Genomic DNA, 25,680 nt, shown 5'->3' on the forward strand with positions numbered 1-25,680 from the left:
GATCTCAGACGATTCGAAAGAGAGGTTGAACAGGCTAGTATTAGGGGTTGCAACATTTTCCGTGGATACTTTTAGAAAGAGAGGGTCCAGATTGTCTAGCCCAGCTGATTTGTAGGGGTCCAGATATTGCAGTTCTTTCAGAACATCAGCTATCTGGATATGGGTGAAGGAGAAACGAGGGGGGGGGGGGGCTTGGGMAATTTTCTGCGGGGGTGCAGAGCTGTTGGCCGGAGTAGGGGTAGCCAGGTGGAAAGCATGGCCAGCCGTAGAAAAATGCTTAATTGAAATTCTTGATTATCATAGATTTATAGGTGGTGACAGTGTTTCCTAGCCTCAGTGCAGTGGGCAGCTGGGAGGTGTTCTTATTCTCCATGGACATTAGTGCCCCAAAACTTGTTGGAATTAGTTCATGTAAGCACTGTTATGTTGCGCATTAATTACATTTAAACAAGGGCATATACCCTTAATAGAAAAGTTTAAACCCTTATTGCTGTAATGAAATGAGTTGCTGTTGCATCAGTCACTTCTGTTTGCTGGTCGTGACACGTTGAGTGATTTTATAGTCTAATCATTTTCTTTTTATATCCCCACGTAGGTTGTACTGAAGCCCTCTGAGCCAGTAACGACACAACATCACTGTTCATGTGTTGCTGGCAGTGCATTATGCAACCACAGTTGCATTACTATGCCAGTCTGCACACTATTCCAAGATGGGAATTGTCCCACCTGTGCACAGCTGGACAGATACCAAGCAGCAGTGGCATACAGCCAAGGACTAGGGTATGTTTATATAGCTATACCACATATCAACATCATATGGTTATAATCACATCATAATGCTAATAAATGATTTAATGAAAACTTAAATCGTCTCATGATTAGATTTAGAATAGTGCCCTTATAATGTCTTTTAACAGGTTCTGAAACCAGGGCCCATAGGCAAAATGACCATCACCAAGCCCACCAAAAAGTGTATGGCAGAAAGAGGGATTAGGTGAGTATTCCCTAATAGCCAGTATAGTAGGTGGTCATGTCCTATTACACTCTGACTATATAAAATTATTTAATTTCAGGTGGTTTCAAGTACATTGTTTAGATTGGCTAACCATAGCGGCTGCTTTGCAGAAGTACACTCTACAGTGCCCTTCTTGGAACGTTCCCTAACCTCTCAGTTCTCCAGATAGAAGAGGCATACAAGAACTTTGACCCTCTATCCAAGCCATTGATCTGCAGCATGGGGATGTCTGATGAAAAGCTTTTAGTTGACTCCCACTTTGGAAAGGTACAGGTGGGGAGCCTCCTGTCTTACCAGCAGTCTCCAATCACTACGTGACCATAGTTCACCATAAGGAGACACCACCATTCCCTTCACTGCCCCTGGATGGCTACAGAATGGAGAGCAACTTTCAAGGCTGCACATTTGTGCTCAGTGAAGACCAGCTTCACAGTCTCTTCAGGTGAGAGAATACATAGAGACCCTCACTAATTAGAGAAGGGTGACTGGTACTACTTATGTGTACATGCAAAATAAAGTTATTAGGCAGGATAGACTAAATAACAAGGGACAGGCTCCTTTATCTTTCAATTAATTTAAGAGAAACAAACCAATATCTGTCTTTGCAATTAATGAATTAATAATTTAAAATATTCAGTTAAATTTTTCTGTTCTCTTCTCACTGTAAATAAAAATTATTTAACATTTTGTTTGGAGGATAAGCAGAGGTGTTTTATCAATAAATGGACTACAAGGTGTTAGACAATGTGGATGGTCCAATTTGTAAGTCGCTCTGAATAAGAGCGTCTGCTAAATGACTTAAATGTAATGTAAATGATGGTCACAGAAAGAAAAAAATAGATGCATTGCAGTAGTAGCTCATTGCTCCTTGGCCCTTTGTAAGAAGGCAAGCCACAGCCCAGATGCAGTTGATGCTTCCCATCAGTGACATGAGGATCTCCTTGACATGGTAATATTCCACTGGAATAGCAAAGGTACTGCTCCCTTCTTCAGACGTCGAAGCCCACTAGAAGGTTCAATGAAATCTTAATTTCCTAACTTTCAATAAAGATGCCGCACCAACTAATAAGGTTAACGTCGTTAGCACTAACTTTTGCTAGGTAGCTAGCTAAAGAGACAAAGACAGAACACAATCGAATTACAAAAATCACTAACTGAACAGATAAACAGACTTTTCAACAAGAATGATAAACGCTATATAAATATGATTATATTAATATACTGAGGTAATGATAAAAACGAGGCTAGTACTGTACGGCTACAATCAGGCTGACAGGAAGCTATGTATCGGGTAGGAAGTTGAGCGGAAGTGGGCGTTGCTACGTTGATCAAAAGGTCTATTGGTTGAAACTTCAATGTCTGCGTATGAATGTTTTGCTCATCTTTCCTTCAGAAGGAAAACACTCAGATTGACAGAGACAGGAAATATGACACACCATTGCCGCACTAAATAATAATAACTTTTCTGATGCGTGAATTAATTATGAATGGATGGATATTGAAAGGGAAATAGATATACGAGCGAGCAGAAGGATAATGGTGATTTGTCATTCCGTTATTGCGTCTCTGAATAGCCAACCAATGGACTCTGAGGTCTCACCCGGTTGTTGTCGCGGGAACTTTATGGAGCTATGAACACAAAACACTTGTTAGCTGCTACTGTAGCTAACGTTTGCAAATATAACAGTTTGTAAACCACCAGCCATGCATGTGTAGCTAGTTATACATGCATCACACTGATTGAATATTTCGGCGGAGTGCAAATAAGATAGCTAGCTAGAAGACACTGTTGCCAGCTATAGCTAGGTGGCTAATGCTTACTTAACTAAAGCCAGCTAGCTAGCTAGGTGGCTAACGCTAACTAAAGCCAGTTAGCTAATCAGCTTAGCTACAACCAAATCTTTTTTATAACTGCTACAACTGTCAAGGCTAGCTACCTAGCGAAATACACTAGCTAAATAAGCAAGCTCGACAATCTTGTGAAAAACTACATCCACGTTGGTTGCCTAGGTAACTAGCTAGATAGGAAGTTAAAGGGGCGTTTGAGTTGTTGGGTCGCAAACGTCTCACTATTGTTATCCTCCCATTTTTTTCGGCAAGATACAGGTAGCTACCCTAGCTACTTACAGGTAGCTACCCTAGCTACTTACAGGTAGCTAGCTAGTTACCTATCATCTTTGACTGGAATCATGGCACATCAATTGACGAAAGATGAGCTTGATGAACAGTTCGAGCAGTTTTTGAAAGAGGTGAGTTTAACGTTACTGCAGGCATGATAGTAGCACTATGTCTGCAATTCTGGGTGTTCATAGCTAAAGTTACTCACGAATGACGGCCCTTCTTTATATCCACACCAAAGATACTGATAACCAGCCTTTTCATCTGTGTCCATACTACTATGTATTCACCCAACCAACTAGCTAGATGGCTACTTTAACCTAGTAACCATTGACTTGTATTCAGTCTGTCTCAGATGACTCAGTGGATTTGGGTGGCAGTGCTATGCGCTCCAGTGTTCTGGACAGCCTGGGCAGAGCCTCTCAGAAACCACCACCAAAGAAGACATCAGCTGCCCCTGTGCCGTGGTGGCAGGAGGAGGACAGCGAAGAGACACCTGGCAGAGGTAAGCAAAGCCAGGGATGTGTAGGTTGATGTGCTTCAGTTCAGTTAGGATTCTCTCTCTCTCTGTGTGCGTGTGTGCTTGTCATTGGTTCATTCTCTGTGTATGTGTCTTTGTGCTTGCGTGTTTCATGACATGCTGAAAGGTTATATCTTTAGAGGGACACTGTGACTATGTGCTGATTTCTCATCTGCTCTGTAATTCCTGGAACATCTGTTGCATTTMATTKCASCATCATAACATGTCCATCATAACCTGTTCCCTGCTGCTACTCCCCTGATAATTATGGTTTGACTCCTTTCATGAGTTCATCTTTGATTGGTTTACATCAGTCGACTCTTCATGACGCATTTGTATATCAGTCTTGTTCTCTAGCTGTCTGGCCCCCACCTTCTTCTCTCCTTTCTCTTCCATCTCCTCTTTCCTTCCACCTGTCTGAAGCAGAGGCTGCCAAACGCAGGTTCACTAAACCCAAAAAGCCCCAGCAGCAGGCTGTGGTGAAAACTCAGGAGGATGAGAGTGAGAGCAGCCCAATAAAAAGCCCCCCTCAGGGTATAGGAATCACTACTGTAACCCCCTAGTTTCTTAGGGCCACCCAATGGTACATTGTCTCCCAATCATTGGTGTTAGTACATTGACATGCTACCAACCTTCACTTTCTCTCATTAGCTTTAGTCCTGCCCTCTAACCTCTCCTTTGCTATATTTGTCTTGTTTTTTTGCCTTAGATCTTCTCTTCCTCCAAGCTAACCCTTAMATATTTCTAGCTCACATTTAGTAGTTCTCTCCTTTTGCCCACCTACTCTTTGAGGGTGTCCCTTTGATAGGRGAATTTTGTTCTCAAGGTACATAACCCAATTTAATTATATTACTCAAGTCTGCAAACCAGAATWTGTAAGATCCTGGTCGAATGAAACAGACGGAGGCCCAGCTAAAATAGTCAAAAAGGTTTATTCACGGGAACGTTCTAAAGTCAAGAATACAAAACAATTCATTTTATACTGACTTCTCACGCCCACTCATTCCCAAAACCATACACACAAACATACGCACAAACATACACACACACACACACACACACACACACACACACACACACACACTGTCTCACTACCCAGCCGCCAGAGATTAGTGACCTTGTCCTTGACACGTACTCCCTGTTCTCTCCCAAATCTCTAGTCAGGTCGGCACCAAGCTCAGACAGTCTGTGTTTATAATACCATAAAGATATATATTCTTTACCCTAATTCTGACTAGACTACACATTTATTGATTATGATTTTATACATTCTAATCACTTCCATACAATTATATGTATCAGGGCGGAACATTCTAATCATTCAATTAACAGATAATTCTCACCTATCACCCTTTCCCTGAGATCCTTTTCTTTGTGTGTACAGAACATGATTCCTTTCTCATCTTTATCTACCCTCTTATCTTCCATTGGTTAGCTGTCACAGTGGAAGCCTCCACAAGGCCCACCCCCAAACCTCGCAGCAAAGCTCTGGATAGGCTCAGTCAGCTGGACAAGGTCCATGGAGCCAATCAGGATGCTTCTTCTCACATTGCTGCGGGGCCGGAAAATAACAGCCCAGAACACGACTCCTCCCACTCTGCCAGGCAGGGGAGCCCTCCCATGAACGAGAGCTCCCGTAATGCATCAGGAGAGAGGAGTCCTGAGGAGAGTACCTCTCTCCGTGACACACCAGTGGACAGTCACAGCAGTGATAGTGACTCACAGGCTCTTGAAGATGGTAAAGTCATAGTAGCTAGACTAGATACAAATCCCCAAAACCCTGGTAGACTAGTAGTTAGACTAGTATGGTATAATGATAGTAGCTAGAGACCGATCCAGACCTGCTGCCCTGGTAGACTAGAAAGTAGAGGCTAGAGGTGGATATTCAACATCAGTATGACTGTAGTCTCGTGTTGCCACACTTCCCAGACCTGTATCCACATTACAAAGGTGGAAATCAAGGTTTTTATGACTGAAACCATGATTAACCATGATTTTTGTGAAACATGGATTTAAAACATACTGTTTACTCTCTTTGTTTCCTTGTCACTTATTTTCATATTTATTCATTTTATTTTCCTCTGCTAATAGAGCGGTGTAAATTAACAAATTAAAAGCTTTGGAAAAAATAAAGAACTTTCTGGACCTGAAGGGCAGGTGTTATGGTTACTGGTGCTAAATCCGGTCATGTTCTATCTTCGCCAGACAATTCAGTGTGTCGAGGCGAGCTGTGATTCTGTGCTTCGAGCAAACTGTTTTACCGTTAGTTTCAGCGCTTCATTTGGGCAAATATTTTCACTAGTAAAATTACTCCCAACTGCTTTAACTAGTCTAACTCTGGAGAGCCTGAGTTTAGCTCTTGTTTTTTTACTATAACCCGTGCTTGTTTTCCATTCTGTAAATGTCACGATGATCATTCAGTGCTGAAATGAAAAAGTTGGGCATGTTTTGCCATGGTGAGACTAAATGAGGAAAAGCTTTTTTTATCTTGACAGCTATTTGTATTCCAAAATCATTTGAATATTTATGAGGATATGGAGCTTTTCTACAGTACCCTCCCTCCAGTAGACTGACAGCAAGTGGTTGTGGAGCTGAGATCAAAGTTAGCTCTACTGCTCTGTCTTCTCTTTTCTGTGTGTGCTGTTCCCCTCTTAATTGGACCGCATGGCCTTTGAGGGTCTCTGCAGGCCTGTGTACCCCAGGAAGTCAATATCCTGTGAATGATAAAACACAGAGCTAATGAGCTACATTACCATAGTGGGGTTTCAAACACGGTCTGGGATATTGACAGCTTGGTGTCCTCATGGACGGACTCCTTTTTTCTATTCTTTTTTTTAGCTCTTTAAAAAAAGATATATTACATCAAGTCCTATGCTGAGCTGTCTGACCACAATAAGGCCTATACAACAACCACAGGTCCTCTTTCAATTCAGGAAGTAGCCTAAAGCAAGAGCAATTTCTGTTTCCTGTAATTACCTGAATTGAACGGTCCATTACTTTTGTTGTTTTCCAGGATTGCTGAGATCTGAGAAGATGTTCTGTAAGTCTCTGAGAAGATCCCAGCCCATCCAGGAGGAGGAAGAGGAGCTGCAGCATCAGGGAGTAGAGAGGGGTTCAGAGGAGGAGGAGGGGGCAGAGCCTGTCATCTTCAGCAGAGACAGTCTGGAGCCTGAGGGTGAGTCTGCTCAGGAGGGATGGATAGATACTCTCTATGATGTCACCAGATCTAGCTCAATCCATTGCTAACCTGACATCAGGGTAGTGACATGAAAGCAGCTGTACGTGCCAGCTTTAAACTATTTTACTTTAAACTCTTTGAAAGTAGCAATGGTTGAAACATGTCTGTCTGTGTCTGCCCGTGATTTTGTCTACCCAGACTCTGTGATGGCGTCCGGACCAGGTCAGAACGCTGCAGTGAGTCTTGGTCTGGGCATGGACAGCCTGGAGGAGGAAGAGGAGAAGGCCCGCTTCTTTGCCCACCTGGAGGGAGGTGTGTCCTCCACAGTAGACTACTCCAGACTCAACAAAGATCTGGATTCCACCAGCGCCTCCACCACCGCTACCACCCTCAGGTATCTACCACACGCCGCGGAGCTAAGGGGGGTGTTGTCTCTACACAATGGTCTCAGGTCGGTTTTGCGTTTCCACTTTCGAGTGGTTAAGGTTAGGACTTTGTGAAGACAAGCTGATCCTAGATCTGTAACTAGGGGCATCTTCACTCCGGAGCATGACACTCCGAGTCGCCCGAGGTCTAGCTGTAGCTGCCTTTTGAAGCCACTGCTGGGGTTGTCCCAAGGAGACCCTCAGTGTTGCAGACAGTGGCTGGGTAAGGTCATTACTGTCACTCCCAGCGTGTGATCTGTGAATGACACWTGTTCTGCTGTTTCTCCAGGAAGGCAGAGGCAGCTGTGGCGGGGGTCGATCAGAGAGAGGAGGAGAGAGCTATGGAGTCTGACCGACTCTCCCCAGGTAGGACAGATGATGCACTCATAGAATTAGGAATTATAATAATCATTTAATAGGATCTCTATGCTCACACTACTCCAGACCCTGCTTGGTTCAATAGGTTTTGTTTTCTTTCAAATACTTTGAAGTTGAGGGTGGTTTGCGCTTTTGGGACGATTCCGTTGGTTCAGTTGCAACAGGCAAGCTCAATCAATTGCCGTTAAGGTATTTGAAAGGAAACAAATCAAATCAAATTTTATTAGTCACATACACATGGTTAGCAGATGTTAATGCGAGTGTAGCGAAATGCTTGTGCTTCTAGTTCCGACAATGCAGTAATAACCAACAAGTAATCTAACCTAACAATTCCACAACTACTACCTTACACACACACACAAGTGTAAAGGGATAAAGAATATGTACATAAAGATATATGAATGAGTGGTGGTACAGAACGGCATGGCAGATGCAGTAGATGGTTCATAGTACGGTATATACATATGAGATGAGTACTGTAGGGTTGTAAACATAAAGTGGCATAGTTTAAAGTGGCTAGTGGTACATGTATTACATAAAGATGCAGATTGCAGTAGATGATATAGAGTACAGTATTACATATGAGATGGGTAATGTAGGGTATGTTAAACATTATATTAAGTGGCATTGTTTAAAGTGGCTAGTGGTACATTTTTTACATAATTTTCCATCAATTCCCATTTTTAAAGTGGCTGGAGTTGAGTCAGTATGTTGGAGCGGCCGCTAAATGTTAGTGGTGGCTGTTTAACAGTTTTGATGGCTTGAGATAGAAGCTGTTTTTTCAGTCTCTCGGTCCCTGCTTTGATGCGACCTGTACTGACCTCGCCTTCTGGATTATAGCGGGGTGAACAGGCAGTGGCTTCGGGTGGTTGTTGTCCTTGGTGATCTTTATGGCCTTCCTGTGACATCGGTGGTGTAGGTGTCCTGAGGGGAGTAGTTTGCCCTGGTGAGCGTTCTGCAGACCTCACTACCTCTGGAGAGCCTCTACGGTTTGGGCGGAGCAGTTGCCGTACCAGGCGGTGATACAGCCCGACAGGATGCTCTCGATTGTGCATCTGTAGAAGTTGTGAGTGCTTTTGGTGACCAAGCCGAATTTCTTCAGCCTCCTGAGGTTGAAGAGGCGCTGCTGCGCCTTCTTCACAACGCTGTCTGTGTGGGTGGACCCAATTCAGTTTGTCCGTGAGTGTACACGAGGAACTTTAAAACTTTCACCTTCTCCACTACTGACCCGTCGATTGGATAGGGGTGCTCCCTTTGCTGTTTCCTGAAGTCCACAATCATCTCCTTTGTTTTGTTGACGTTGAGTGTGCAGGTTATTTTCCTGACACCACACTCCGAGGCCCTCACCTCCTCCCTGTAGGCCGTCTCGTCGTTGTTGGTAATCGAAGCCTACCACTGTAGTGTCAATCCGCAAACTTGATGATTGAGTTGGAGGCGTGCATGGCCACGCAGTCGTGGTGAACAGGGAGTACAGGAGGGCTCAGAACGCACCCTTGTGGCCCCAGTGTTGAGGATCAGCGGGTGGAGATGTTGTTACCTACCCTCACCACCTGGGGCGGCCCGTCAGGAAGTCCAGGACCCAGTTGCACAGGGCGGCGGTCGAGACCCAGAGGTCTCGAGCTTGATGACGAGTTTGGAGGGTACTATGTGTTAATGCTGAGCTGTAATCGATGAACAGCATTCTCAATCGGGTATTCCTCTTGTTCCAGTATGGGATAGGTGCAGTCGTGCAGTGTGGTTTGCGATTGCGTTCGTCTTGGATATTTGGTCGCGTAAGCAACATTGGAGTGGTCTAGGTGTCCGTAGGGTGGAGGTGATATGGCCTTGACTAGTCTCTCAAAGCACTTCATGATGACGGAAGTGAGTTGCTACGGGGCGGTAGTCGTTTAGGCTCAGTTACCTTAGCTTTCTTGGGAACAGGACAACAATGGTGGCCCTCTTGAAGCATTTGAACAAGCAGACTAGGATAAGGATTGATTGAATATGTCCGTAAAACACACCAGCCAGCTGGTCTGCGCATGCTCTGAGGACGCGGCTGGGAATGCGTCTGGGCTGGCAGCCTGCGAGGAGTTAACAGTTTAAAGTGTTTTACTCACTCGGCTGCAGTGAAGGAAGCCCGCAGTTTTGGTAGGGGCCGTGTCAGTGGCACTGTATTGTCCTCAAAGCGGGCAAAAAAGTTGTTTAGCCTGTCTGGGAGCAAGACATCCTGGTCCGCGACGGGGCTGGTTTTCTTTTGTAATCCGTGATTGACTGTAGACCCTGCCACATACCTCTTGTGTCTGAGCTGTTGAATTGCGACTCGATTTTGTCTCTGTACTGGGACTTAGCCTGTTTGATTGCCTTGCGGAGAGAATAGCTACACTGTTTGTATTCGGTCATGCTTCCGGTCACCTTGCCCTGGTTAAAAGCAGTGTTCGCGCTTTCAGTTTCACGCGGAATGCTGCCGTCAATCCACGGTTCTGTTTGGGAATGTTTTAATCGTTGCTGTGGGTACGACATCGTCAATGCACTTCCTAATGAACCTAATGAAATCCTATTTGAACCCAGGTCTGTTGTCATTTACAGTGGCACTCTGTCAGACAAGTACTTGCACATACCTCATCTGCATGATTGTAGCTCATCAGTGAATCTGTCATTCTGTCTGTGCCTGCTGCAGCCTCCCCCCACTACAGCGAGGATGAGGACTTTGAAGATGAGGTCATTGAGGAGGTGAGACTACATTTTATGCGAGTCTGATTTGAAAATGTAGTCATTTAGTTCTAATAACGCTTTGTAAGGGAGTGATTTGAACCAGAGGTTTAAACCGAAAGTTGGTTGTAAATTGCGTCATGTAGAATTGCCCCATGATGAGTTGTAAGCAGGAGTTGTTCCTGCTGCTCACGTGCTAATCACTCTGGGTTAAAAAAGCCACAGTTTATAAAGGCATTCAGCAGTTATCCCAGCTCTCTCTCAAGAGGTAGAGTGAGAAGAAGGGGTCTTTAATGGCGGGTGTGCCAGGTCTTGTCTGTGATTGGCTGAATATGTGGTGGGTGACTGACTGCATGGCTCTTCTGTTTTGCTCATCTCATTTGTTCTCTCTCCCTTTTTCTTTCAGGAGCCTAAAAGGCCTACCATGCTCACCAAAGGTATTATAAACCAACATCCATTTTTATTTTCTGGGTCAGAGTGGGTTTTTAATACAGCACAAGTATGTGTTTCATGTTTTATTAGCCGTATGTACTGCATACACATGGTTTACAACATCCAACAAAATGTTTACTTGCAGTTATCTTCTCGACAATGTAGCAACAATAATAAAATAGAAAAATACGAACCTAAAGTAAATGGCTCTGTAGAATAGAATTAACATTTTAGCATAAATATAATACAGGAAGGCACAATATAGTCCAGTATTTACATGTGTTTTGGGGCAAGGGCGATTGGGAAGCAAGTCTTTAGTGTGTGTGTGTTAGTGCTGCACGATATACGAAACTTCGGTACTTTTTCGATACTAGAATTCTTGTTACTTTCGGTACTTCTGTCAAATGTGTCTCACGACGTCTACTGATTGAAAGAGGAACGTCTGTTTCTATCAGCACAGCCGATGTTCCCTTGTAGAGCGAGAGCACTGTTCCTGCTCCTCTTACTCTGAGGAATCACTGCACATATGCTGCACAGAAGTTAACACTTAAGTAATGCAACAAGGAGTTAACACTCAAATAATTTCAATGTTGAAACTGTTAATTACTGTTCACAAAACAATGTCCTTTACAGGCTAGAACACTTTGCAATGCAAGAAGATACTGGTAGCTTTCAGCTTTGTAGGCTAACTTGCCTTGCTAGCTTACAGCTGACGCTAACAACAATTCACTACCCTTGTACCTTGTTTGTGATATGAAAATATTGCTGGCTTCAAAGCTGATTCTCCCCAAAAACTTTATTCATTCACGTCGTCTTCCCCACCTCACGTCTCTCCCAGTCAAGGTCATTTTTGCTCAAGCCTTATGGAAAGCCTTCTGGGTCTTTGCGTGTCAAAAAAGATACACGTCAAATTGACACGCAAAGACCCAAATGCCGTTCCATAGAGCCTCGAACTGACTGTGTGTGTGTGAATGACGTCATGGGTCTTAAAAGAGACAGCCCACACTTTTCTAAAAGAAATGCAAATGTTGTTGATCAGTACAATAAAATAAATCCCAAATGGAAGTGAAACTGATTGTTTTTCATCTGTAGCCCCATGAAATCAGCCAAAACAAGTTMAATAACTCAATACATGCACACACTCTTATTGCTTCATCTTATTGCTTACCCAGTTGAGTTTTTGTGCTAACACACCTTCTTTTTTTGCTGTGGTATCGACTATTGTGATGGTATCGAGCATTGTGATACTAAACCTTGTATCGTGACAACACTAGTGTGTGTTGTGTACACAGTATGTATATACAGTGTCTCTGGTTCTTCTAACAGTACCCCTGTTTCGCAGGCATGTGATTTATTCCTGATGAATAATTTCCTGCTTTTATGACACCATCCTCTATTCATACAGTATTGAAACTGACCTACCCCTAAAATCAATATTCTATTTGTCCTGATCACATCATTTCCTGGTGTAAGTATCCCTCCATGATTCTCTGGACTCGACCGGTGAACTCCTGCCCCCTGGAGCGGACAGTGACACCAACGAGGAACCAGGGAGGAACCAGGGAGCAGAGGAGACCATAGAGACGGCACTACCAGGTGAGACCAGACTAGACAGACTATCAGTCAGGTCCTACTGGATGTAGCTATGTACACCTAGACACTTATGTGGATTAGGCTTCATCTGTGTCAGTTTGGTGGTGGCGGATGATGGTGAACCTGGTGGTGTTCCTGTGTGGTCTGTGTAGCCCAGTCGTATGGCCAGAGTGGGGCCAGTGAGATGGAGGCTCTACAGGAGGCCTACAGACAGATCAGTGGCTCTCTGGAGGACTCAGACCATCATCACCACCCTTCATCACCAGTCAGGAGGGAGAGGAGGAGGAAGAGCAGTCCTGTTCCTGTCTCTCCCTCTGTCGCTGAGCTCTCCAGAGGAACACTACTAGCACCAGTCTCCACCACAGAGTCAGGTTGGTCACCACAGAGTCAGGTTGGTCACCACAGAGTCAGGTTGGTCACCACAGAGTCAGGTTGGTCAGTCTCAAACACTGTCTGTGGTGAACCTGTCAAGTAAATAGAATATGGTTTTCAATCGTAACTAACTGGAGATCCACACATGTCCATCCTTATTCATATCTGACAAGATGGTACATTTGAAGTTTGTGTTGAGGTGTTACAAATAGACTTGAGTTTCTGATTGATTCTTGATTGATTGATTAACTTCGATGTGTTTTCTCAGAGCTGCCCACTGCAGAGGAGCTGATGCGTCCCATCCGACCAGACAGCATAGACGACACAAGAGGCTTCACTCTGCAACCTGCTAGGTGAGTCTACAGCTGTCTGTCACAGGGCTGTAGTAGGGAAGGACAACTGACACTCTCTGGAAGGTACAGAATGGAGTGGATAGACGTTAACATGAGCTGTGTGTTCACAGTGGGACCCAGTTCAGCCCAGAGAAGACTGGCCAGTCCTTATGCCATAGATCCCGTGAGTCAAGCCCAAGACGCTCAGCAGAGCCAGACACTCCTCCGGCCTCCCCAGGCCCCCGTCCCAGAAGCATCAGAGAGGAGGTACAGAGGCTGATGAAGCAGGATCAGGACAGCTCCTCCCCTGACCTGACCACTAAACCCAGCAACAAGAAAAGCCAGCAGGTAAGGGACTGGAACGGAGCCCTTGTTAATAAGCACTAAACCCTACCATACATAACCACACTGATTCAGGCTTTCACACCTACCTGAACTGTTTCCACATTACGTAGCCATTGCTCCGACATTGCTCATCCTAATATTGTATATATTTCTTAATTCCATTCTTTTACTTTTAGATTTGTGAATTGTTAGTGAATACTACACTGTTAGGAACACAAGAATTTCGCTACACCCACAATAACATCTGCTAAATATGTGTATGTGACCAATAACATTTGATTTGCATCAAAGGTGATTATCATTTACAATGTAGACGGTGACATGGCAATGATTTGTATATTGACAATATCATATTTTGCATAGGTTCCTGGACGCTCTACGGTAGCTGGTCCCTTCACATCCTCGTTGAGGAAGCCTTATGTTGCCCCTGGCAGAGGTAGAGTGGAGAGTAAACCATCAGCCGTGGCCACCAGGACCTCTGGAGCTAGGAAATCTGGTCCTACCAGACCTGGGGCTGCAGCCAAGCCCCCCTCTCCTCTAACCCAGAGGAAGCCTCTCAGCCAGCCATCATACCAGAGCCTCAGCCCTCTCCTCTCAGAGAAAGATAAAGGTAGGAGAAAAATAACTCCTCACACATTGACAACCAAAGCTAGTAGGTGTAGTGTAAGTGTGCTTAAAAAAAGATATGTTAGAACTATATCTAAGTAGTATAGCACATAACAGTACTACAGTATAATAAATAATAGATAAATAACATTTACCACATGTTGCTGTGTGGTTGTACTCCTGATCCAGACTAATGTTGCTGTGTGGTTGTACTCCTGATCCAGACTAATGTTGCTGTGTGGTTGTACTCCTGATCAGACTAATGTTGCTGTGTGGTTGTACTCCTGATCCAGACTAATGTTGCTGTGTGGTTGTACTCCTGATCCAGACTAATGTTGCTGTGTGGTTGTACTCCTGATCCAGACTAATGTTGCGTGGTTGTATCCTGATCCAGACTAATGTTGCTGTGTGGTTGTTCTCCTGATCCAGACTAATGTTGCTGTTTGGTTGTACTCCTGATCCAGACTAATGTTGCTGTGTGTTGTTCTCCTGCTCAGACTAATGTTGCTGTTGGTTGTTCTCCTGATCCGACTAATGTTGCTGTGTGGTTGTACTCCTGATCCAGACTAAGTTGCTGTGTGGTTGTTCTCCTGATCCAGACTAATGTTGCTGTGTGGTTGTACTCCTGATCCAGACTAATGTTGCTGTGTGGTTGTACTCCTGATCCAGACTAATGTTGCTGTGTGGTTGTACTCCTGATCCAGACTGTGGTGGTCTGAGGGTGAGCAGTGAGCTGGTGGCAGGGGTTCAGTCCTTCGCTGCCTTCCTCCAGCAGCAACATCGGATTGGAGAGGTCGCCAGGATACCAGTCACACGGTCTCCTGGGAAACCAAAGGTCAACAGGAAGCCAGCCAGACTCAGGAGACTGAGTGTCCATCAGAGAAGAAAGTAAGTCAACATACTGGAGTAGTTTTTCAGTCTGTGGTGCATCAAGTTCGTTCATCAGTGTGCTGCAATTTCTTTTCAGGTAAGTATGATATTTTTCTCCGTTCACCTGGTCATATGATAGGGGTGTGACTTCTACTTTGTTGCATTATCTAACCCAGCTGATTGCTCCTTGCTCTATCATAAGTCTGACTGATTTCAGTTTGGATCTTATGTAGTGTGTATTCATACCTGGATGAATATAGCAGTCCATTATTGTTGCCTTCTTGGTGCCGAATTTCGCAACATCTTTGTTTGTGCAATATTATGGCCTTCAATGCACATTCAAGTGCTAGCAACTATCCATTATAAAGACTCTAACCATGTGTTACCCCTCTGTCAGAGTGAGCCCAGGGAGGAGGGCCGGTCTGGGGAGGTGGAGGAGAGCCCCCTAGTGTCCAGGCTGAGACTGGAGCTAGCCCAGAGGGAGAGRGAGCTCCACACCAGAGAGGAAGAGCTACTGCTGCAGCATGACACAGAGCTCAGCTCACTGAGACAGGAGAACTACCTCCTGCAGAGCAAGGTAGAGGGAGACACACACACACACACACACAGTTACATTCACAGGGACAGTCATGTCTCTAAAGAGTATAGATCCAAATGTTTGACCACCTGTGTCTTCCTACATCCTTCTATTGTAACAGAAAATAACATGTTCTCCATGACTGTCGGAACAGTTTAMAACCCCTACGTCAGCACTCCTGTTGCTATGGCACTGCTCATTTTATTTAGCTGCTTTGTGTGTCTGAMTTTTGTAATACTGTTATTCAAGCTATTGAATAAAGCAGTTGTGAAGGACCCAGCTGACACAGGAGCAAAATAAAATATTCCTTTAAACAATAGCATGTTATCTAAGATATCTCTGCCATTCACTGAAGGCCAGTTAAATTAGCTCAAACTGTATTTTGTGAACTCAAAACTGTAGTAGATGCATACATCACTTGTGTGTTATTTGTGATGTGTACTGAGTCTTGTCCCCTGTGTTTCAGCTGCACAGTACGGAGGAGGCCAACAGCAGGAAGAAGGGCCGGTTGGGTCTCGGTCTGGACGGGCCCTTGGACCCCCTCACTGAGGACAAACTCAGACTGMTAGAGAAAGAGGTGAAGGAACAGGAGACCATCATCCAGGGATACCAGCAGGTCTGTACACGTCTGTTTGTCTCTGTCTACTCTGTGATTGTTTGGCCGTCTCTCTTGGTCTTTTCTCTTCCAGTCTGTGTTTTAAGGAAACAAGACTTAAATGTACTGCATTTGTTCAGCGCCAGGCTGGCGGTGACTCATTGGCTTTGAATCCATCCCAATTACCCGGAGTCTCTGTGACTGCAGAGGTTATATATACAGGCCACTGTTCAGGGTAGTGGAATTCCTCTGTTCACTGACTTAATTCCAGGAGGGGGTGTGGGTTTGTWGCAGGCAGCACAGTTAGCCTTTTTTCCTCCAGATTGTGACCAGCTTAGAGATGTGACAATAACACTGTCTGATAATCTCTCATAATTACAGAGCCTACAGCCGAGCTCCTAGAATCAGTGGCTACAGTACACACACCACCAAGGTGGAACTGTAGCCGTTCTTAATTAGGCATGCTGAATGCATTCCCTCATCTCACAGCTTCTAATCCTATTCCTTTCTAGTTTGATTTGATGTAGGTTAAATGCGTAGAACAGGTATTTCTGATTAAACTAATTTACCCAGATGGCCTATAGTTGAGACAATGTGATTCTCTCTCTCTCCTTGCGGTGTGTGTGGGTAACAGGAGAATGAGAAGTTGTACCTGCAGATGAAGGCTCTTCAGGCTCAGAGTAAACTCAATGAAGAGGCCATGTTCATAGAGAACCAGAGACTGCTAAACAAACTGGCCCTTACCAAGTGAGTTGACTCATACATATGCACAGACRCGTACCTATCCACGTCATTGAATGTTAACACTGACTCTTATTTATGCCCAGGGAGCAGATGAGCAACTCGCCGAGGACTGTGGGTAATGTAGGCTGTGTGGCCCATATTCAGCGCATCACACAGCTGCTGGGCCAGATGCAGGCAGCACAGGTGAGTGTTCAGTCACACAACCACCTCTAAAAGGAAGGCCTAGATGTTGCTTTGKAGATGAAACAATCAACTCATCTTAAAAGGGAAAGACCAGTCTCACCTTTGACTGTGTGTGTGTGTGCAGAGGACTGAAGAGAGACTGGTGGAGGAGACCCACAAGCTGAAGCAGGAGAAACAGGCCCTGGAGGTGGACCTTCAAATGATGAGGAAAGAGAGAGACCTGGCCAAAGCGCAGGTCGTCTACACCTCAGGTTAGTGCGTGAGAGACATGGAGGCTTGACTGTGGAATCAAACCTCTTGTTTCTACTCCCAAAGGACAATGTTCCCTGTTTCAGATCCAGTGACTTTTCCAGACGTGTGGTTTAAACCTCCATTAAAACATCCCATTGTTGTGGTTGACAGTCAAGTGGAGCTCTGTGACATGCTGTGGTCTGTATTATCCTTGTCTCTGCCAGGGGATAAGAGCTTTGAGCTGCAGGTGGCAGAGGACAGGCATAAGGAGGAGGTGTGTGTTCTGAAGAAGAGGCTCCAGTGGTATGCTGAGAACCAGGAGCTGCTGGACAGAGACTCTGCCAGACTGAGGACTGCCACCGCAGACACACACAAACTCACAGAGCAGGTAGGACCCAAAGCACAGAGCAGGTAGGACCCAAAGCACAGAGCAGGTAGGACCCAAAGCACCGAGCAGGTAGGACCTAAAGCACAGAGCAGGTAGGACCAACTCGACCTTATATGAGAGTGTGTATTGTATTTCTGTCATTTCCTGTACGTCAATATTTTGAATGAAACGTTTGCTCCTCCAATCAGGTGGAAAAGCTGAAGATGGAGGTGGGGAAGAGAGCCAATCAGAGTAAGACTAAAGAGAGAGCTGGAGACGCTAAGAGGATACAGGACCTAGAACGACAGGTGAGTCAGTTGAGAAATATTTCCTGTGCATGCACGTATCCCTGAATAGCGGCATACCTCTCCTTTCTCTCATGACTCATGCCATATTTCTGTTCCCTTTCTCTCCCAGGTGAAGGAGATGGAGAAGATTCTCAGACAGAGGAACCCTAACTCCCTCCCAGCGCTCATCTACGCTGCAGCCAACGCACCTACGCTGGATGAGGATGGAGGGGCCAAGAGCTCCCCGCCCAATCAGACCAGGGCCCTATTGGAGCGGCGCATCCAGAGGCTGGAGGCGGAACTAGAGAGCCGTGACGACGAGGCCAAACGCAGCCTCCGAGCCATGGAGCAGCAGTACCAGCGGATTAAGGTCTGTTCATACTCTCAGCTGAGTGGCACTGTTATGCACTCATACAACCCTGTGTTACCATTCCCTGTCACTAGGCCTCACAGTCCTGTACCAATTAGCACTCTACACGTACTTACGACGACTTACTCCGACATACATGGCCTTGCTGTAAACACAACCGCTTCAAACTGGGTCTTCGAACTACCTGAAGATGTTCATCCTCAACACAAAACACTCTGAATGTCCTCTCTCACACAAAGGAAAGATAAGAACAGGGTGATGAGTCCTCACTGTTCCCCCAGTTCTCTTCATGTCTATTTGGAGAGGGGTCAGAGGGCAAGTTCCAACAGCCTTGTACAACACAACACTTGAATTGACAGTTCTGTCCGACACTCGCGGTGGAGACGTTGAGGATGTCAGTGATTCATCCTCTGTATAATATTTGTTATCCTTTCCAAATGTGTGATGTCATTAGTCTTAATGTAAGGTTTCATTAGACCAACACTGCACCAGGGGGAAAAAGCTTTTTCTCAGGAAATGTGTTGTGAGATCAATAAATTGTATCTATGGAAATAAATCCCCTAAATATAAAAGTAGACTAATTTACAGTGTGTGTGTCTGTAGCTCCAGTATGAGCAGCAGATCAGTGATCTGGAGCAGCGGTTAACCCAGAAACACCAGGTCCAGACCGGGTCTCCTGGGGTCTGGCAGGCCCAGGTCCGCTCCCTGCAGCAGGAACTGGAGCTCCTGAAGGAGAACCATCAGAGTAGAGAGAGAACCCTACAGGCTGAGGTCCACTCCCTACAGGAGCAGCTCACACAACAGGCACAGGTAGGCCTACCTCTCTCTTGTCTACCTGCCTTCTTGTCTACTTAGCCCACCTAAGAGGAAATTAGTCTTAATAATTCATCCTGGATAATTGTTTTAAATGTATGTAATGTTATCTGGAGCATGTGTATTTTATTTAAATCAATGAATCAGTCTACCACCGAGCCAGAGAGAGCCCCCCAACGCAGCCCGTCCCGACACCAGCGCCAAGCAGAGACGGCCCTGGGGGTCCGGATRGAGAGACTCAACCAGGAGCTGTCAGCCAAGACCCGCAGCGTCCAGGAGCTGAGCCGCACCGTGGAGAGACTCCAGAGGGAGAGGAAGACCATGCTGTGTGGTCCTGGCCCCAGATCGGATGGCCGTGTTGGGCCTGGGGAGGCCAGACGGCAGGCGGCCGGATCCAAAGGACCCATGGTGGTGGTGGCTACCCCAGGGGAGAGGGGAGGCACGGTAGGAGAGACCGCAACCTTCCCTCCCACTCAAGATGAGAAGGATTACCAGCCCACAGCGTTCTCTGGGAGCCACATCTCAGAGGTGCTGCAGGAGAGCGAGGGGTTAAGGCTGCGTCTGGAGCAGCTGGAGCTGCAGAGTGACAAGGAGAGGGTGGTACTGCAGGCTGCAGCCGCACAGGCCCAGGCCGAGCTGCGCAGGTATGTAGACACACACACACTCATTTTGAATCCTTTATTTAGACCCACAATAAGACCTTTCAGTACAAAGGACTCCAGTAGTTCAGTGGTTGTACAGGTGCCTGACTCATTGGTAGAATGTTGTTCATTGCTGGAGCTTCTATAAGGCTTTTCACAATTGTGTACGAACACAGTTTCCTCCATACAGACATACTGGAATATTCCTGCGCAGTTTACAGCCATGTGCTCATCGTTGAGCTTATAATATGAAGAAATAAAACGTTATCAACATTTTAAGCTAAATGGTCTGATCTGTTTCATCAGCCTCATTGCTTTTTAAATTGCATGTGCAGCGGTTGTATTTATTTGGGATCTATCGTCCCAGAGTCTGTTTTGAAGACATTTTTTAGGGAGGATGGGACGCCCTTAATTTCAAGCCCTGGAGGGAATTATTTTATAAAGGCATAGAAAGAATTTGGTTGTAATTGTAATGTTGCAATATTTTATAAACTACCAAGAGTGGCCAATCTTCCTCCAGGGGAGTCTTAAAGGGGCAGTGTTGTATTTTGAGACAGGCTTTAACATGCAAGGAAGCCAATAGGCAGAGTGTAGCTTACATTTCTGTCTGATACTCTATGGTAAAGAAGATAGTAATGCATTTTGTTTTGTGAAGTAAAATGGTGTTACAGAGAAGAATTGGGGGGACAAGTGGCCTAAGCTTTTGGACAAAGTGAATGTCAAGCCCTGCACCTAATGAGCTGTTTTTCTCTGGCAGCCCTGCTGAAAACTGCAGCCCACACTAATGCACTTTTCCGAGACCACCAAAAATAAACTCCCAAAAATGGCTCTCTGTGGCTCTCTATAGCTGAAGCCTAAATATATAATTGCAATGCACTCAGAGAGATGTCAACATGATTCTCAATCCCAAATAGACCCAAAATCCCTACACCCTACACATTTGATACATGCTTTTGATGCCGTGCCATTCATCCATCCATTACATTGAAATAGTCCTCCGATTTTAAAGTCACACCAGCCTCCACTGGTATGTAATATGCTACAGTGTATGGTGGTGTTCACTACCTCCGGGGTCCAGGATCCTCATTTATAAACGTTGCATTCATTTTGCACTAAATATTTGCGTAAGCCATTTCTGAAAAGAATGCGTACGTATMCAAATATTGCTTCCAATATAAATCCTAAAACTGAACGCGTCGTGAACAAGCATTATAACTCCGCCTGGAAAACGCCAATCATTCACCTATTATGGTGACAACACCCTTATTGTCCCAGTTCAGTTGGAACTGTTGGAATTAGCCCAAAGCGGTTTCTAATAGAAATGGCAAATGTTTTTGCATCTTATTATACTTTCCTATTTTTTTCTTTTTTTTATGAATGAGTGTCATCCCTTATTTGCATAAAATACTACTTGCCTCCTTGCAATGCATTACTTCAACCACTATAAATTGTGTGTACGCATGGTCTAAAGTTTACGAGGAAGCACATTCTCACGTCAACTTTTTAATTTTGTAAATGCCAGCTTTTGTCTGAATGCATGTTTTGTGGGGTTTTTGTACGTACGTATTGTTGTAAATAAGGCCACGGGTGTGCTGACCACCAGAGGATTAGGGTTAGATGATATATGATGGTGTATCATGTTTCTACCTATCCTGCAGGGTCCAGCGCCCTATACTACATACCTGGTTTGAGGAGTTAGTGAGGTGACTTTGGTGAACTCTGAGTTCAACTCAGGATAACCTGTACTATGAAAGCGGGCTCCCCTTTTAGCCAGRTACATTTCTAACGAACCTGCTCCAAGGCAGGCTAACTCATGGCTGACTCCATTTATCCTGAATGAAGTGTCTGAGCCACGAGTTGAGGAGCAATTAATTCAGATTCCCAACCTCTCGCAAAGATTACGTCATCCCCTCCCTTTGTGGAAGACGACTGATTTAATAAAATATTTAAGCAATGTTTTTTGTTAATGCTTCACATTACACATTTAGTAATGACAGAATGCATTTGAATGCAACACAGACAGTGTCCCTGGCCATCTGGTGTTGGCAGCACCTTGTAACAACATCTGTATGCGTCAGACAGGACACACTGATCTACATACTAATCACAGGTCATCTCATTGAAAGAGGATAATTGTTTCCGCGGGTCGCAAAATTAGCATTACACAAGCTGGATTAAATGTAAAAGGCTTTGAAAATAAAACGCTTGGTATCCGCTCTGTTGACATTTTAGAGAGATGCTTGTTTTTGTGAGAAATCTGAGAACAGGATTTTCAAATGTAATATGAAAAGCCTATACTAAAACATGAAAATACATGTCATGTCTCAATCTATATCCATCTTGTTTGATGTCCTATGGATTTGAGAAAAAAGATGAGTTCAACAGGAAAGTGTGTGCGTGTTACTGTTTGTAGGTCGTAGTGAATACCAGTTGTCTCATGCTGTATTGTGTTAAATAAGGAAGGGCAGCAGAGGTTTAGTAGCAGCTTGGCCTGGCTGTTTCATGACATTACCATATGAATTATAATCAGCGTCACTAAAATACACAGTCGACAAAGCCATTATTGACATCGAAACGTGAACCTAAACTGATCATTTGGGTGGTTTTGTGTTGTTTTGGCTGCCTGTTTTTGTGTACTTTTGGGTTGTTTTGGGTACCAGTTTGTGGTTGTTTTGTCTGACCGCATGTTTGTGGTAATTAGTAGCACSATTCCAAAAGCCTGTTTTACACCATATCCTGATTAATTTTGTTTCATTTTGATCTCTGCATAAATCAAATGTGGCACTGACTCGCCCATGGATTGATGTTTCAGCATTGTCACAATGAAGAGTTCAGCGTTTGGCTAGCCACGTGCGATATGCACACAGTTACAAGCCTGCTAGAGTTGGTGGCAGGCGGACAAGCAATATCCGTCATACGGATGAAGCCTGAGCTGGAATGTGAAGCTAGCTGAAGCTGGCTAGTTTTAGAAAACCCTGAGTAAATCTAGCTAACATCGTAGTCACCCCTCTGAGGCGCTGGGTTGAGGATGCTAGATGATTCATGGTGGTGTATCTACCTGTCCTGCAGGGTACAGCAGCATTCAGCAGAGCAGGTGTCCTCTCTCAGGGCTGACCATCAGAGGGAGCTGGAGCGCCTGCTTACCGGCCACGCCCTCGCCCACTCCTCCTCTAAAGTGGCCGAACTGACCAATCAGGTGACCGCGCAGGAGGTAAAGGCTCACAATGGACCAATCACATGTGAACTGAAAGTTATTGGTGGTGTTCCAGGTATAACGTATCAACTGGATAAATGGGGTTGTTTTTATGAACCTTCAGATCATGGTGCAGCATTTGCGTGACCAGGTGAAGGAACTGCAGGGGACCAAGGATGCTCTGGCTGTGTCCAAGCTGAGGGAGGACACCCTACAGAACCAGGTACTCAACTTCATCAACACACTAGTGTTGTCACAGCAAGGAAACAACACAAGGTGACTATTTCCTGGGGAAAGCACAACATTAATGCTTGTTTCATCTCTTTAGCTGACAAGGCTGTTGGAGGAGCTGAAGCAGGCCAAGGARTGCCACAGCCCAGAGCTCCGACACTTCACTAGCCTGGAGAGAAAGATCCACAGCATGGAGCTACGACACACTCAGAGGGAGAAAGAGCTCCAGCAGGTGAACACACACACACACAAACAGAGGAAGAAAGAGCCGCTGCAGGTAAATCCACTCACAGAAAGAACACTGAATAACACACTGACCAAACACTGAACATTAACACACATGCCCTCGGTGCCATCCTGCAGGTGATAGGTCAGACTCGGCTGGTGGTGGAGGCTGAGCAGCAGTCTGATGTGGAGCGTTGGAGGAGGCTGGCTCAGGGGAAGACCCGGGAGCTGGAGGTCTTCCGTCTGGAACTGGACTCTATCCTGGACATCTTGAGAGAACTTCAGAGACAGGGAGTGGTCATCCCTGCTCCGGACCGGGCTTCTGCTGTACCCTTCAGCTGGAGGACCTGAACCATAGGACATAGGCTCTTTCTAATTACTTACAAATCTGTCCTCACCTTGTCTGATCTGAAAGAATTGACCAGGCGAAAGCCAGCCTAATGATGAGCTTCCACTATTTAAGTATTTTTTTGTTCAGTGTAGATAAAGGGGAGGAGAGGGCGGATTTGTAAGGAATTGAGAGCCAACTCTCACACCCTTTAGGAGAASMCATCATTGTGCTGAACAATCAGGTTATTTCTTTTTGTAGATTTGTATTTTTATACTTGATCATTTGGAATTTATTTTAAGTTATTCAATGCGTGTTAGAAAAATAAAGGACCTTTTGTATAATTTTTTCCTATGTGTGGGTKTGAATTTGTAACAAGTAAGGCACAAAGATGAAACATCTCAAAGGTGACTAACAAATTATTCAAATTCACACTTTGAAATTGGTCTATTGTTATCCCCAAGATGATTGTTATTGGTGACTCCAGTTGTGGTTTGTTGCTAAACATTAGCATATCATCAAAGCTCCTTAACATGTATTACCATAACATCTGACAAGAAAAAAGTGGCTGTAGTTATTCATGGCATCGAAGCATTTTGTTAAAACTCCCTGAAGTTTGCCATTGGCTAAAYACTATTTTGCTCAATGTATTTTAGAGTGTACTTTACTGAACGCTTTTCAAAAGTTAAAAACAAATCGCTGGAGGATGTCTTCAAATCCTGTAAAAACAAACAATAGTGAAACAATTCACCACCTGTTTTTATCTTCAGAATTAGAACTTTGCTCTATTTCGTGGTTCCAAGGTACATTGAAATGGTTATATAATGAACACAATTAGCTGGCCTTTAAACTCAGCAGAAAAAGAAACGTCCTCTCACTCAAATGCGTTTATTTTCAGAAAACGTAACATGTAAATATTTGTATGAACATAAGATTCAACAACTGAGACAAAGTGAAGAAGTAACACAGAAATGGAATAATGTGTCCCTGAACAAAGGGGGGGTCAAAATCAAAAGTAACAGTCAGTATCTGGTGTGGCCACCAGCTGCATTAAGTACTGCAGTGCATCTCCTCATGGACTGCACCAGATTTGCCGGTTCTTGCTGTGAGATGTTACCCCACTCTTCCACCAAGGCACCTGCAAGTTCCCGTACATTTCTGAGGGGGAATGGCCCTAGCCMTCACCCTCYGATCYAACAGGTCCCAGACGTGCTCAATGRGKTTGAGATCCGRGCTCTTCRCTGGCCATGGCAGAACACTGACATTCCKGTCTTGCAGGAAATCACGCACAGAATAAGAAGTATGGTTGATGGCATTGTCATGCTGGAGGGTCATGTCAGGATGAGCCTGCAAGAAGGGTACCACATGAGGGAGGAGGATGTCTTCCCTGTAACTCACAGCGTTGAGATTGCCTGCAATGACAACAAGCTCAGTCCGATGATGCTGTGACACACCGCCCCAGACCATGACGGACCCTCTACCTCCAAATCAATCCCGCTCCAGAGTACAGGCCTCAGTGTAAAGCTCATTCTTTCTACGATAAACGCGAATCTGACCATCACCCTTGATGAGACAAAACCGACACTAGTCAGTGAAGAGCCCTTTTTTCCAGTCCTGTCTGGTCCAGAGACGATGGGTTTGTGCCCATATGTGACGTTGTTGCCGGTGATGTCTGGTCAGAGGACCTGCCTTACAACAGGCCTACATTCCCTCAGTCCAGCCTCTCTCAGCCTATTGCGGACAATCTGAGCACTGATGGAGGGATTGTGCGTTCCTGGTATAACTCGGGCAGTTGTTGTTGCCATCCTGTACTTGACCCGCAGGTGTGATGTACCGATCCTGTGCAGGTGTTGTTACATGTGGTCTGCCACTGTGAGGACGATCAGCTGTCCATCCTGTCTCCCTGTAGCGCTGTCTTAGGCGTCTCACGGACATTGCAATTTATTGCCCTGGCCACATCTGCAGTCCTCATGCCTCCTTGCAGCATGCCTAAGGCATGTTCACGCAGATGAGCAGGGACCCT

General features: G+C 45.1%; 1 protein-coding gene across 1 annotated transcript; it reads left to right on the forward strand.

Annotated features, from left to right (window-relative positions):
- Positions 1 to 2,249: 2,249 nt before the first annotated feature.
- LOC111964916 (centrosomal protein of 162 kDa-like) lies at positions 2,250 to 24,006 on the forward strand. The gene is given in 29 exon segments (XM_023988788.2): positions 2,250 to 3,264; positions 3,479 to 3,638; positions 5,089 to 5,391; positions 6,667 to 6,828; positions 7,030 to 7,225; positions 7,546 to 7,622; positions 10,291 to 10,343; positions 10,729 to 10,759; positions 12,228 to 12,350; positions 12,500 to 12,718; positions 12,988 to 13,072; positions 13,183 to 13,399; positions 13,760 to 14,006; positions 14,707 to 14,790; positions 14,793 to 14,890; positions 15,270 to 15,449; positions 15,916 to 16,065; positions 16,679 to 16,791; positions 16,872 to 16,971; positions 17,096 to 17,222; positions 17,427 to 17,590; positions 17,779 to 17,877; positions 17,987 to 18,226; positions 18,830 to 19,036; positions 19,187 to 19,683; positions 22,750 to 22,891; positions 22,998 to 23,096; positions 23,202 to 23,336; positions 23,468 to 24,006. Coding segments are annotated over 29 exon segments (4,581 nt in total). The 5' UTR covers positions 2,250 to 3,204; the 3' UTR covers positions 23,681 to 24,006.
- The last annotated feature ends 1,674 nt before the right edge of the window (positions 24,007 to 25,680 follow it).

The sequence above is a fragment of the Salvelinus sp. IW2-2015 genome, linkage group LG6.1, assembly GCF_002910315.2.
Source record: "Salvelinus sp. IW2-2015 linkage group LG6.1, ASM291031v2, whole genome shotgun sequence".
Taxonomy (NCBI): domain Eukaryota; kingdom Metazoa; phylum Chordata; class Actinopteri; order Salmoniformes; family Salmonidae; genus Salvelinus; species Salvelinus sp. IW2-2015.